The 14,983-nt window shown below is 37.0% G+C and overlaps 1 protein-coding gene across 6 annotated transcripts in view; it reads left to right on the plus strand.

The window, feature by feature from the left end:
- The window catches only part of G3BP1 (G3BP stress granule assembly factor 1), a 65,787-nt gene that overhangs the window by 12,264 nt on the left and 38,540 nt on the right, over positions 1-14,983 (plus strand). For all 6 annotated transcript variants that reach the window (XM_004317947.4, XM_073802734.1, XM_073802736.1 and 3 more), the window contains exons 2-11: positions 2,884-2,996; positions 5,009-5,090; positions 5,562-5,735; positions 8,530-8,620; positions 9,559-9,652; positions 10,847-11,048; positions 12,634-12,735; positions 13,181-13,292; positions 13,511-13,639; positions 14,020-14,129. In XM_004317947.4, the coding sequence (XP_004317995.1) occupies positions 2,902-2,996; positions 5,009-5,090; positions 5,562-5,735; positions 8,530-8,620; positions 9,559-9,652; positions 10,847-11,048; positions 12,634-12,735; positions 13,181-13,292; positions 13,511-13,639; positions 14,020-14,129 (1,191 nt within the window). In that variant the 5' untranslated portion in view covers positions 2,884-2,901. The remainder of the gene's footprint in view (positions 1-2,883; positions 2,997-5,008; positions 5,091-5,561; positions 5,736-8,529; positions 8,621-9,558; positions 9,653-10,846; positions 11,049-12,633; positions 12,736-13,180; positions 13,293-13,510; positions 13,640-14,019; positions 14,130-14,983) is intronic.

Consider the following 14,983-nt stretch of genomic DNA (forward strand, 5'->3'; position numbering starts at 1 on the left):
GAATTGATTGAGTCTGTTTGTATAGACTAAATCTTTTGGGCTCAAATTGCCAAAATTTTCTGCATTTTCTTTTTTACTGGGAATGATAATCAAATAGACAAGGTTATTCCCAAAACTTTCAGTGTATGGTCTTAGATTACTGAAGAACTTGCCTAAACATTTTGTAGTCACTGGTGCTGTTGGGTGGTTCAGTACTCTTAATTATTCTAAGACATTTTATGATGTCTTCAGGATTTTTTTTAATGTGGAAGCATTTTTATTTAGATTTTTTGAGGCATAATTTACAAATCACAAAATTATAGAATTTAAGGGTTCAGTTTGAAAAGTTTTTTAGTTGTATACAGGTAGCCATCACCCAGATGCATACAGTCCTCTCACCCCAGCCAGTTCCCCTCCAGTCCTTCCCAGTCTGTTCCCTGTCAGGCAGCTTCTGTTTTTTAAGCATGGTAACTTAGTTTTCTCTTTGGCCTTTTCCTAATCATTGGAAAAAAAAATGTATCTACGGTCATAATCTGCATTCTGGACAACCTGATAGTTCAGCCTGACAAATGGATGATCAGAAGTCTGTTTTGCTTGTATAAAATTCTAATCTCCACTTGTGTTGAGAATGATGAATGAAAGAAAGCTTTTTATTCCTGAGTGTGTCAGACACTCTTAAGTTTTAGGGCTAGAAAGTTGCATAAGAAATTGTCTCTACTCATGAGAAACTTTATGACTTCAAAGAAGCTTGTAACCTTTTTTCAAAATGTTATTTTTATCTGACCATGACTTACATAGAATTCTTGACGCTTTTGGTTATTTTAAGAATCAGTCCTTTTTTTTTTTTAAATATTGAAGCAATATAGTTTCTTTTCACTAAAATGCTATGTGTATTTACACACATGGAATATTATTTTTTTCTTTTTTTCTCAATTATTGAGATATAATTGACAGAAAGATTATTTTTAAATACTGCTACCATTTCCCTCGAGCTGATTGGTTGATATTTATTATAGAAGAGCTTAAAGGAGAGACTTGAGCTGGAGTTTCCACCTTAATGGAACCATAGTGTGAATATAAGCCTTGGGAGTGCGCAAGGCTATTTGAGGTAATCCTGGAATAAAGTACCATCTGTTTGGAACATTTTAAAATGCTAATTGAGAACCTAGTTTGCAAAATATTCAGTTATATTAAGCTGTTAAACTAATAAAGAAACTCGGTTAATAATACGGATTTCTCTGACAAGCTTCAGAAGTATAACAGTTAAAGAAAAAATTCACAAATGAGGTAAAGATCAATTTACTGTATAAATATGTTAACTTTCTTGGCTTTATGGCAATGACCTGAAGTAAAACACTGATGATAATGGTAATCAAACTAAGTTTTTTTTTTTTTTAATTTGAATTATCTAGATAATCTCAAAGGGAAAGGAGAAGTTCCAGATGTGGTCTTAAGTTTTTATTTTTCTTACCTTTGATATATAACCTGGAGGATTTTCATCATTTTTCATGGAAAGATTGGATGTGGGAAGCAATATTTGATAAAATATTATTTAGAAATTTATATTATAATGAGACTACTTGACAGTATCAAAGGATGCAGTTAGGTTGATGTTATTAGTCTAGTTTCTTAGATCCTGGTGAAACAAGTAATAAACGGTCTAGGTATTCAAGAATAATGCAGTCATGCACTAGATGAGGATAATCATCTCTATAGATTGCTTGTACGGGAATTGACCAACCAAACTCGATCCATTTTGCCCATTCTTTAGGAAAACTGAAATACAATTTCTCTCATTTTTCCTTTATACTGTAGTTAATTATACGTACCTCTGTTTGCCTTTATGTTTATAAAGTTCGGGATGATTTTATCTCCTCAAATGAAAACTTGGATTATCTCATGCCAAATATTTTTTTGAAAGGGTTTTTAAAAAAATAACAACTGACAGTAATTGAGAACTTACTGTGTGCCAGGTGCCTTTACACTCCAACATACTTTAAGTCATAATTTTGAGGTGGTAGGGATTATTTTGTTGAGTAAAAACATTATTTGTTACTTTTTGCCTATTTTTTTTCATTTTAGAATTTTTTTTCATTTTTAAAGATAGTAAAAATTTCTCTGATTTAGTTTGACTAAAAATGTGATAGTATGTGTCTATATTGTCAAATATATATTTATCACCCTTGAACCTAATATTGCCATAGTAATATGTTGTAATATTACAAGTGGAACATGCTTAATTGATTTTATTGGCTTGGGAAAGTTACGATAGGATGCATGTTGGCAATATGTACTTTTTTTTTTTTAAATCAGGGGTGATATTATTTATTTATTTATGGCTGTGTTGGGTCTTCGTTTCTGTGCGAGGGCTTTCTCTAGTTGTGGCAAGGGGGGGCCACTCTTCATCGCGGTGCGCAGGCCTTTCACTATTGCGGCCTCTATTGTTGCGGAGCACAGGCTCCAGACGCGCAGGCTCAGTAATTGTGGCTCACGGGCCCAGTTGCTCTGCAGCATGTGGGATCTTCCCAGACCAGGGCGCAAACCCGCGTCCCCTGCATTGGCAGGCAGACTCCCAACCGCTGCGCCACCAGGGAAGCCCAATATGTACTTTTGAAGTTCTTATATTAAGTTTAAGGAAATTGAATATTGGGAATAATGATGAATTAATTCTTCGTAGTGATTTTTTTCCCCCATAGCATTCATCTGATTACAGTAAATTTGAATATATAAAACCTCACTGGCCTGTGTGGGTTTTGTTTCTTATAGTGTTTATTCCTTTTAAAAACCAAGAATTGCTGAAGTGATCTTGTTGGTCAATGAGTCCATCTCAGCTCTTCTCCCCCGACCCTTTCTCCCCTTGTACTTGATCTTTCAGGTTGAACATATTTGACTTTTTTTTTCCAGGTTGAATTGACCAAAGCAATGGTTATGGAGAAGCCTAGTCCCCTGCTGGTCGGGCGGGAATTTGTGAGACAGTATTACACACTGTTGAACCAGGCCCCAGACATGCTACACAGGTGAGATCTTTCTTTTCCTGAGCATCACGTAATGCTGTGTTTTAGTGTGTGGGTACTTATCCTTAAGATTCTCTTATTCATCATGCACCTTCTAGGGTTACTGCATAAAAGTGCTTTGTAAGTACCAAAAAGTGATGGTTGTTCAAATTATGTAATAGTAGAATATACAAATACTATTTAAAAATTAGTCTAAGTTACCTATACATTATCAGAAAAGTAATGCTTGATAATGTAAACGTATAATAATTGTGCTTTTGATTTTGTTTGCCGTTTTGCTGTTTTTGGTGAATCATGAATTATTTAGTAAGAATGTATTGAAGAAGATGTAAGAGTGTTTCTGTAATGACATACTTTTGTGTTGATATGCTAACGATTTTTCTATGTAGGTGCAAATTTTTTTATCAAACTGTGTTTTAGCTTTTTTACTTGATAATCTGTGATCATCTTACAAGGGTAGTACATGTATCACAGTAATTTTGTTACCCGTGAGGTTTTATTTTCCAGAGGTGTAACATATGTTTTAATCCCCTAATGATGAATATGTAAGTTGCTTCCATTATTTCCTCTTACAAATAGTGCTGCATTATACAAAGCTCTTAAGTTTGTTTATGTAGACTTATTAGAATATTTTTTAGAAATTCTAAAATGTGTATTTGTTGGACCAGAACTATTTTTTCTTCTATATCTTGCCAGTTTGCATATTGGATACCACATGATTATTAGGTGAAAGAGAATGTTTTTAAATTCATTTTGAGTCCTTGTTCTGAAAATGGAAAGAATCACTTGTGTTTTGTTTTTTTTTAAGGCTTTATAATTTCCAAAACACTTTTACCTTTTTCTTCTTGATCTTTATAAAAACCTCTTAGTAAGGCATTGTAGGATAGTTAACTTCATTTTACAGATAAAGACACTAAGGGGTTAAAAATTTGTTGGTACTCACACACCTATTAAGTGATAGAACAAGTCCTAAACCTTTCTTTCCCCCTCTTTTGTTGTTCTTTTTGTCAATTGTATTCTGTGCCTTTAGAAGTTAGACACATTTGGAATTTAAAGTGGAGCAGGAGTTGAAACAAACTAACCAAATACATTTCTTGTCAATATTGTTATTTACTGGTTCTAACACATCTGTTTTTCACATTTCATCTCTGAGGTACATTTTAGATACAGTGAAAAGTGGATTAGCCAGCAGTGAACTGATTCTGGCTGATGTGCAGCCTTTTAATAACTTTGAAAGTTGAAAGGTACTTTTGAGATCCTTAAGGCCCCAGATCTGTCCCTTTTTTGGAGGAAAAAACAGTCAGTATGTAGAATGACATGTATGGGCTTATCTGTGAAAAATTGTTAATTTGGAGTACAAGTGTCAAGAAATCCTAAAAGTGATTATCCCCAAGTTAGGGTATTTTCTCTGTGTCTGTGTGTGTGTTGGGGTGGGGTGTTGTTGGCGCTTCCCTAATTCAGTATTGTTGTAATGAAAACAAGACAATTTTGAGGATATAGGTGAATTAAAGCTATGAAGATTTAAGTCTGAAGCTCTTAATGCATCAGCAAAAATTGTTAAAACTACTCCTAAAACCCATCTGCCTGAGTTACTGGGTTTTTAATGGGAACTCATCACATGCATTCTCAGATATAAAAGGACTCTCTCTAAGTCGGTAGAGAGTATAGATGTCCTCTTGTATATCAAGACTACCTGTGGTCTCCTTGAGTGAAAACAGGAACTTTTATCTTAAGGTGCCTTCCTGACGTGAACTACAAGATCCTTCCCAACATGATCATCCTTTCCTGAGACCTGAAACTTGTGACTCATAAAAATTCCTTGACCAGATTCATTCCCATTCAGCAAATGTTGTGACATGTAGATGATGCATATATTATGATTGCATACAAAGATGAAAAAGAAAATACATTCCTGCCTCCAAGAATGTACTAGTCAGACAGATGGGTTCAAACATGAACAGTAAATACCTGGTCTTAGGATACTTGAAGATGACAAGTATCTTTCTGTTTTACAGATTTTATGGAAAGAACTCTTCTTATGTCCATGGGGGATTGGATTCGAATGGAAAGCCAGCAGATGCGGTCTATGGACAGAAAGTAAGCAAAACAAGCTTCGTGTAGGCTGTTGAGTAGCTAGAAAATAACCCATAGAATTGAGATGGATACATGCTTGATACGTTTGTTGATATTTAAAGATGAAATTTCTCAACTTCTGTTTAGAAATTTAGGTATTCAGTAACTACTTGGTTTATATGATAATCATTGAAAAGCTTATAATGTCACTTTTGTTCATTTTGTATGATATATTCTGAAGTTCTTTTATGTTAGAAGATGATAGGTTTTAGCATGGGGATCATCTATTGTAAACATTTTAGTTATGTTAATTAAGGACAATAATTTTAATAATTAAGGTTAAGGTGTCATTGGGAATATACTATATTAAGACAAATTGAGGTGGGGTCTGTGTAGTTTGTAATTTAAATGTGCACAGGTAAATGCTCTGTCTTTGTTGTGTTAGAAAGTTTTTTGTTCTTGGAGATTCTGCATTCTCTTTCTTCGATTCCTTAGGAAATCCATAGGAAAGTGATGTCACAAAATTTCACCAATTGCCACACTAAGATCCGTCATGTCGATGCTCATGCCACCCTGAATGATGGTGTGGTGGTCCAGGTGATGGGCTTGCTCTCTAATAACAACCAGGCTTTGAGGAGATTCATGCAGACCTTTGTCCTTGCTCCTGAGGTATGAAAAAAAAATAACAATGAAAGGTTGTACATGTCTTTTTAAAAACTGTTCATTTTGAAGTTTTAAATATACAGAAAAGTTGAAATAATAGTGCAGAAGTACTCTTTCATATATCTTACCTAGAGCCACATTTGTCCACACATTTATAATTCTTTTTCTATTTACCTATCATTTTTAATTCTAAACTATTTTAAAAGTATATTGGAGGACTTCTCTGGTGACACAGCAGTTAAGAATCCACCTGCCAATGCAGGGGACACGGGTTCGATCCCTGGTCGGGAAGATCCCACATGCCGCGGAGCAACTAAGCCCGTGCGCCACAACTACTGAGCCTGCACTATAGAGCCCGCGAGCCACAAGTACTGAGCACATGTGCCACAGCTACTGAAGTCCGCACGCCTAGAGCCCGTGCTCCGCAACAAGAAAAGCCACCTCAGTGAGAAGCCCGCACACCACCACAAAGAGTAGTCCCCACTCACCGCAACTAGAGAAAGCCTGTGTGCAGCAACGAAGACCCAGCGCAGCCAAAATTAGATAAATAAATAAAATTTAAAAAAAAGAGTAAGTTGGAGATATTATGCCCAGTCATCCTCCAGTACTTAAGTGAGCATTTCTTTTTTTTTTTTTTTTTTTTTGTGGTACTGGGGCCTCTCCTGTTGCGGAGCACAGGCTCCGGACGCGCAGGCTCAGCGGCCATGGCTGACAGGCCTAGCCGCTCCATGGCATGTGGGATCTTCCCGGACCGGGGCACGAACCCATGTCCCCTGCATCAGGCAGACTCTCAACCACTGCGCCACCAGGGAAGCCCGTGAGCACTTATTAAGAATAAGGACTTCTCTTCCATAACCATAGTACAGTTATCAAATTAGAGTATTTGTAATACAATTATCCATCTATAGTCCATATTTAAATTTTGGTTATTGTCCCAGTAATACAAAGAATAGTAATTTTTTTTTCCTTGTCCAAGATTCAGTTCAGGATTACACATTGCATATAGCTGTCATGTCTCTTTAGGCTCCTTTAATCAGCTATAATTCATTAATCTTTTGTTTTTCAAGACGCTGACGTTTTTAAAGAGGACAATCAAATTACCGTGTAGAATGCATCAGTTTGAATTGTCTGATATTTCCTTATAATTAGTTTTAGGTTATACATGTCTTTCAGTGCCTCACATTAGGTAGCACTTGATGTCATTTAGGCCCATTATTAGTATTACTTCGTTAAGGTGATGGTCACCAGGTTTTGCCACTGTAAAGTTAGTGCTTTTACTTTTCTCATTAGTAAGTAAATTGTGGGTGCTTCTTTGAGACTGTGTGTATACTTTGTTCTTCATCAAAATTTAGACGCTAGTTCTAGCATTCATTGATTCTTGCCAGAATCAGTTGCTACTCTGATGGCTACAAATGGTGATCATCTAATTCTTTATTAGTTGGCATTCTACTGTGAAGAACTTTGCCTTTTCTTCTATCTGTCATGGGGTCTTTATTTAATGGATTTAGTTAATTTTTTATTAATTTCCGAAGTGTCCTAGGATCTGCTAAGTGTGAACCCCTTCAAGCGGGTTTCTGTTTTTTTTTTTGTTTGTTTTGGGGTTTTTTTTGCTGCGGGGGGGCAGTTTGTGGCACAGATGTTTCAGGTTCACCTTGCACTCTCCCTGCTCCAGACACGACCCCAGTTCTGGAGTCAGCTGTTACTTCAAGGAGCCCTGTTTTTTTTTTAGTTATCATGCTTTTCATGAAAAGACTACAGGCTTATGTTGATTAATTGCATTTGTACTGCCTTCTCGACTGGTCCAGAATGAACAGAGTAAGGAATCCTATCTGTGTGAGCGTGTGGAAGGGGTTCCAAGAGGACCTGCTGACTAAAAGTTTTCTCTAGCATTACTTGTCAGATACTTTTCTGTTGAAGGGTAGTGAATCTAAAATCCCTGTCATTTTACTGTTTGAATATAAAATAACTCAGTTGTCTATTTGAAAAATTACATGAAGTTGCTTTAGTCATGATTTTTAGAGGAAGGTTTAGATTATCTATAGTGTTAAAATTGTTGATGGACTTCTAAATATTCAAGGAATCATGGGATGATTATTAATTATTCTAAATTTAGTTCTTTTTTGCCTTTAAAGATCTTAACATTACCATAGTATAATGGATTGTTACATAAACTGTCTCATTTAATATTCAAAGCTCTAAAGTATGAGTTGGTATCCTTCATTTTGCAGATGAAGAAACAGCCTTAGAAATTGAATGACTAGTAAATGACATAGTTGGATTTCAGTGTAGTTGTGTCTTATACCTAGGGTAGGCAAACCTTTTTAGCTACACGTTTGAGTGCTTGTGTCAATATTCTTGGATAGAGATTTAGCGAATTTTAAAATATCTGTTGCAATTGGTAATATGTATTTATTGTTCAAGAAATGATTTGAAGTCTGGGCTTTGGCATCTTAAATACTTAGAGTTTGTCAGTTTTGGATATTCACCTGGTGATATTTTAAGCACACAGTATGTAATGTAAGGCAGGGATCCTTTCAGCCTTGACCTTATTGGCATTTGGGGCTGGGTGACTGCTTGCTGTGGGGCTGTCCTGTGTGGCGTAGGGTGTCTGGCAGCGTCCCTGCCATCTCCTCAGTAATTGTCAGCTCTCTTCCCTGACGGGAAACCTGAAATGTCTCCCAAAGTTGCCAAATGTCTCCTGGGGTGGGCAGTATTGCCTTTAGTTGAGAACGATGGTGTAGGGTGATGTGGAATTTTAAAAGTTTGCTGAATAAATGAAAACTTTCTGTTGGCATTGCAGGGCTCTGTTGCAAATAAGTTCTATGTTCATAATGATATCTTCAGATACCAAGATGAGGTCTTTGGTGGCTTTGTCACTGAGCCTCAGGAAGGTAAGTTACTTGTCTAAATTTTTTTGGATGGCATCAGATTGACCTGAAGAGAGTGTAGGTTTCTTGAATGTTTTCATAATTCTCTGTATCTTTCATTAGTAACTTTTGTCAAGGCATAAGAAGGGTTGGAGATTTTAAGCTACTTGAGGCTGATAGGTTAGTCTACTTCACTGATATTGGTAGAAGACATCAAACTCCTAAATCAGAAGTAGACAGGTTATTATAGCAACAATAGTAGCATCTTAGCCATAGTTTCCGTAGGACACTGCAGAAGTTTAGATGATACCTGCAGTGCAGTGGGGTGCATTACTAGAGTGGAACCTAAGTTTCAGCAACCAAAACCTTATGATGGGGCAGCAAACATGCCTGCCCGTTGCTCTGGAGAGAGACGCTGTTTTCCGAGAGTGTTGCTGTATAAATATTCTTAAAAGGTAGTCTGGAACAAAGATTAGCCATTGCCTCAGTTGTAAGATATGCAGAAACACAGCTACCCGTGGAGAATTGTCTCTAAATGCTAAGAGTAATTAGTATTTTAGTGTTTTCTGTATGACTCAGAATTCTAAGTGCTTTGTATTTATTGTATAATAGAACAGCCTTACAGATAAGTATTTTAGGAACTGTTGTTCCATTTTAATAAATTAGGGCACTGAAATGCACGGAGGTCATTTGCCTGATGTCATATAGCTAGTTAGGTGGTAGAACCTTCGTTGGATTACTGGCAATATGACCTCAGACTCCATGCTTGTAACCCAAACATTACGATGACCTTAATTCTGTCCTTAAAGCCTACGTCATGATTTTACCCAGTTTTCTTTATCTTTTTATGTATGTGTACTGTTCTTATTTCATTGCCTTTTTTATCATGATGAACATTGTGCAAGTGAATATATTTGTGAGTTAAGTGAGCACAAATATGTTAAATTTCTTTTCTCATTTAGAATCTGAAGAAGAAGTAGAGGAACCGGAAGAAAGACAGCAGACACCTGAGGTGGTACCTGATGATTCTGGAACTTTCTATGATCAAACTGTCAGGTAAGGAAAACTTTGTTCATCTGTCCAGAGCTGCACGAGAATTTGAGTTGTTTAGTCTTTCTGTTTGTTGGAGGGCAGCCATAATGCTGAGAATTATCTCAGAAAATAGTGATAATTTCCCAGAAGAAAGGTTTTGCTTTTGGTATGTAACATAAATATATAACTTGTTTAATATAGATTGCAGTCTGAGGACTACTTAAGTAGTATCCATCAGTTGCTTTTCGGTTATCAAGTATTTAATACATCAAGGCATAGCTTTAAGTGCTTTTTTTGAGATGCAAGGTGTACAAGGACTTAGACATAAATTGACAAAAATTCAGACATGAGTTAAGTAACAATAAAGAACTTCATTTATTAGCTCAGACAAATGTGTGACTGTATCTTAGGTTTTTTTTAATCTGCAACTGGAACAGAAATATGTTGGATAGCAATATAAATTAGTATTTACTTGTTGCCCTGTGATACCCTTAATGTTAATATTCAGTGCTTAAAGGATACTCTCAAAAGTGTCTCAAGGTGTGGTGATGGGACTGACTTTACTCACCTGGGTTGCTGGTTGAAAATGAAGATTTGTTGTCCTACCACAAACTTATCAAATTAGAATTTCCGGTGGGGGGAAGCATCTGCAGTTTGTTAAAGTGACTTATGTGGAAGTTTAAGAACTATTCTGAATCACAACTGATGGGTTTTTTTTCCCTCCAAAATTCCTTGTGTGTTTTTGTGAGAAAAAATTTTGATACTAAAAACCACATAACATAAAATTTACCTTCTTAACCATTTTTAAGTGTACTTTATAGTAGTGTTAAGTATATGCACGTGATTGTGCAGCAGATCTCTAGAAATTTTTATCTTGAAAAAACTGAAACTGTACCTTTCCACCTCCCCATAGCCTATTAGAGTTTTGTGATATGTGATAGGTAAATTGTAATAATTTTGGGATTCTGAGAAACACTGCTCTGGTTCATTTTGATCTGTTTGATGCATTTGCTTAATCAGAATTTAGCAAATCTGACTGCAGTTAAGATTTGCTCACTGAGGGCTTTTCTAAAAAGTTGTCTTGTTTTAATACGCAAATACATAATTCTTAGATCTTTTTGGGGAGGAGAGAGCTATGTTTTTTAGGTTCAGGTCTCTAGGAATTTCTTGCTAAATCAACGGAAGCAGAATGATATTTCTCAAATTTTACCATGAAAGCAATGACTTAGAAGAACATTTAGAAGAACCTGTTGCTGAACCAGAGCCTGATCCTGAACCAGAGCCAGAGCAAGAACCTGTGTCTGAAGTCCAAGAGGAAAAGTCTGAGCCAGTATTGGAAGAAACTGCTCCTGAGGATGCTCAGAAGAGTTCTTCTCCAGCGCCTGCAGACATAGCCCAGACAGTGCAGGAGGACTTGAGAGTATGCAATGCGTCTTCATTTTTATTCCACTTCTATTTTTAAAAATCTCTCTTCTTCTTTATTGTTGCTTGGTTGCCTTTTGTAGGTACATTTTCATATTGGTTGTTTAGGGAAGTTTCTTCCATATTGAGCCATACCTCAGATAAGAAGTAAGATGCATATTGCTTTCTAAAATCAAAAGTAGTTTTTCCCCTCCTCTAAGGAAACTTGAATACTTTTTAGACCAGAAATTTCAGGTGCTATTTTATCACTGCATCAACAAACCTTTTTAATATTACATCTTTCAAATTGCAGATTATTGTGTGCTTGTTAAATAAGTGATAGTCTATCTTTGAAAAATAACATGGCACAACAGACTTTTCCTGCCCTTTTCTATGAAATCTAATTGAGGACAACTTTATAGTACAAGTAGAAACAAATTGCTCAAGTATAACTACTTTTCTAATCAGAATACCTGATTTGAAAAGTTTGAAGATTTTCAGTTACTGTCCCTGAGTCACATCAAGATGATAACTGAACTAACAGAACCTTTACAGTTGATGCTCCTTGAAGGAATATGTTTTAGTGCTGTATTTATGGGGCCAGGGTTCTTGTAATGCCATTTCTCTAACAGTTATTTCAAGTGTCTTTGCGTTAGGCATTGTTCTAGGTATGGGAACTGTCAGTAAAGTAGATAGAGTTCTTGGTCTCTGGAAGCTTCTGGGTGAGGAGGAAAGAGAAATGGTGAAATCACTTTAGCTTGCAGGTGGAAAAGTAGGTTGGCTGGATTGAGAATGGATGACAACTTAGGTGGCTTAATTATAGTAGTTCTGGAGAGAGGTAATGACATCTTGGATTAGGGTCATGGCAGTGGAGCTGGAGAAGAGATTTAAGATGTAAATAATAGGATTTGGTGATTTTGGTATTGATTGATATAACTCAAGAAGATTCTAAAGTTGGTGTAATTGGGTTATAGATTGAGAGAATCATAGGAGGAAGAGCTGGTTTTGGAAGGAGAATTTTCTTTGATTCACAAACTTGAAATTACGTGAAAGTAGCCTCTCATACTTTGCTGATACTTGATTAGTCCTAAGAATTTTAGTACTAAATTTTAAGTAGAGGGGAAAAGGAATCTCAAGTTACTTATAAATTCCATCTTGCCTCTGCAAATGAGATGCACATGTAATAATACAAGAATTCAAAAGTTAATACCTTTTTTTAAAATAAATTTTATTTATTTATTGCTGTGTTGAGTCTTTGTTGTGTGTGGTCTTTCTCTAGTTGCGGCAAGCGGGAGCTACTCTTGGTTGTGGTGCGTGGGCTTCTCATTGCGGTGGCTTCTCTAATTGTGGAGCACGGGCTCTGCGTGCCCAGGCTTCAGTAGGTGTGGCTCGCAGGCTCTAGAGCGCAGGCTCAGTAGTTGTGGCACATGGGCTTAGTTGCTCCGTGGCATGTGGGATCTTCCCGGCCCAGGGCTTGAACCCGTGTACCCTGCATTGGTAGGCGGATTCTTAACCACTGCACCACCAGGGAAGCCCAAAAGCTAATACCTTTTATATTGTTGTGATAAGTAGTGTAATCAACTGACGTTGGTGTGTTCCCTTAGACATTTTCTTGGGCATCTGTGACCAGTAAGAACCTTCCACCCAGTGGAGCTGTTCCAGTTACTGGGATACCACCTCATGTTGTTAAAGTACCAGCTTCACAGGTGAGTTTCTAATTAAGCTTGCATATTAGGCAAATTTACTTGTATTTTTGTGTAATGTGATTTCACAGAGGTTTAATGAATAAGGCAGAGGAGAAGGGTACAAGGTGATTTTTTTTTTATTTTTTAATTTAATTTTTTTATACAGCAGGTTCTTATTAGTCATCAGTTTTATACACATCAATGTATACATGTCAATCCCAATCACCCAATTCATCACACCACCAGCCCCCGCCCCTGCCACTTTTTTCCCTTGGTGTCCATACGTTTGTTCTCTACATCTGTGTTACAAGGTGATTTTTAATGTGTTTTTTTTTGTGTATGTGTGAGAGAATGAGGGAGTTGTCATTTTCTAGTTTAAACCTTATTGTTAGCTAGGATACTTCACAAGAATAAAAGGTAAGCTTGCTTTGTTCTTACACAAAAGTTAACGTTACACATTTTTTAGCCTCGTCCGGAGTCTAAGCCTGAATCTCAGATTCCACCGCAGAGGCCTCAGAGGGATCAAAGGGTGCGAGAACAGCGAATAAATGTTCCTCCCCAGAGGGGACCTAGACCAGGTGAGAGCTCAGAAGGGTGGCTTCTTTAGTCTGAGCCTGTTCAGGGTGAGAGCTTGTTTTGGGAGGGTAGTTGATGTTTGCGTGTACTTAGATTTTAAAAAATATGTTGTGGAGTTAATGGAATTGCCTGTATTTAGGGGTCGAGAGAACTGTTGAATGGAACAGTCATGTAAAGGTGTCCTCTTTCTCATTCCTTCCTGCTTTTGTTTCCTCTTCAGTCCGTGAGGCTGGTGAGCAAGGTGACGTTGAACCCCGAAGAATCGTGAGACACCCTGACAGTCACCAACTCTTTATCGGCAACCTGCCTCATGAGGTGGACAAATCAGAGCTTAAAGATTTTTTTCAAAGTAGGTTATTGAGTTTTAAATACTAGATTCATTTAATACAGTGCTATCCAATAGAAACAGATGAGCCACATTTATAATTTTAAGTTTTGTAGTAACATTTTAAAAGGCAAAAAGAACCTGGATAATTTAATTTTAATATTTAACCCAGTGTATCTAAGACATCATCTTAATATGTACAAACATGAGGTACTTTCCATCAGCCTATCCTAAGTCTTTGAAATCCAGTGTGTATGTTGCACGTAGGGCACATCTTATTTTGGAGTAGCCACAATTCACATGCTTTGTAACCATGTGTTACTAGTGGCTTTCATTGGACAGTGCGCGTGTAATACTTAAAGGAAATGTTCTAAGTTATTTGAGAATCTGTGTTCCACTTGCAGATTATGGGAATGTGGTAGAGCTGCGTATTAACAGCGGTGGGAAATTACCCAATTTTGGGTTCGTTGTGTTTGATGATTCTGAGCCTGTTCAGAAGGTGCTTAGCAACAGGGTAAGCAGTTTTTCATCTTGATTTTCTGTATCTTTGGTCTTTTAATGTATTCATCCTTAAAACTGTGTCTTATATGTAAAGCGCAGTTTATTCCAACATGTCTGGGTAATATTTTCCATCATGTTTAACCATTATTAAAAGAACTGCCTGGGAGTTAGAAAAACAAAACTGCCATCCAAATAATGTACTTTTTGAATATGTGCATGATGGAGAATGAAATAACTATGGTAACCAATGCACTGAGATTTATGCAGTTCCTTTCTTTGGTAGTGGCTTAGTGGCTTCTGGTGTAAGTGATGAATTAAATATTATGTTACTTTTAGCTATGATAACTTAGAATCAGTTTGTTTAGCAGGTATATTTGTAGTCTTCATATATAACTGTTTGGGTATAACCATGAGGAACTTCTTTTGTTCTATAAGTTGTCTGGGTTTGGAGTCACCCTACCTTAAGGCACTTTTATTAACAGTACTTTTCTAATAATAGAGGGATTTGTAGAATCAGAATCTTATTTCTATGTTCTTAAAGAGACCGTTCCTGGGCTTCCCTGGTGGCGCAGTGGTTGAGAGTCTGCCTGCCGATGCAGGGGACACGGGTTCGCACCCCGGTCTGGGAAGATCCCACATGCCACGGAGTGGCTAGGCCCTTGAGCCATGGCCGCTGAGCCTGCCCGTCCGGAGCCTGTGCTCCGCAACGGGAAGGCCACAACAGTGAGAGGCCCATGTACCCCAAAAAAAAAAAAAAAAAAAAAAAAAAAGAGCCCTTTCCTTCCCCCACGTCTTTCATTAGCAAAAACCACTTTCTGTAGTAGTAGAGAATAACAAAGGTGTAAATACTGTTAATTTACTGAGATG

The sequence above is a fragment of the Tursiops truncatus genome, chromosome 3 (genome assembly GCF_011762595.2).
Source record: "Tursiops truncatus isolate mTurTru1 chromosome 3, mTurTru1.mat.Y, whole genome shotgun sequence".
Lineage (NCBI taxonomy): Eukaryota > Metazoa > Chordata > Mammalia > Artiodactyla > Delphinidae > Tursiops > Tursiops truncatus.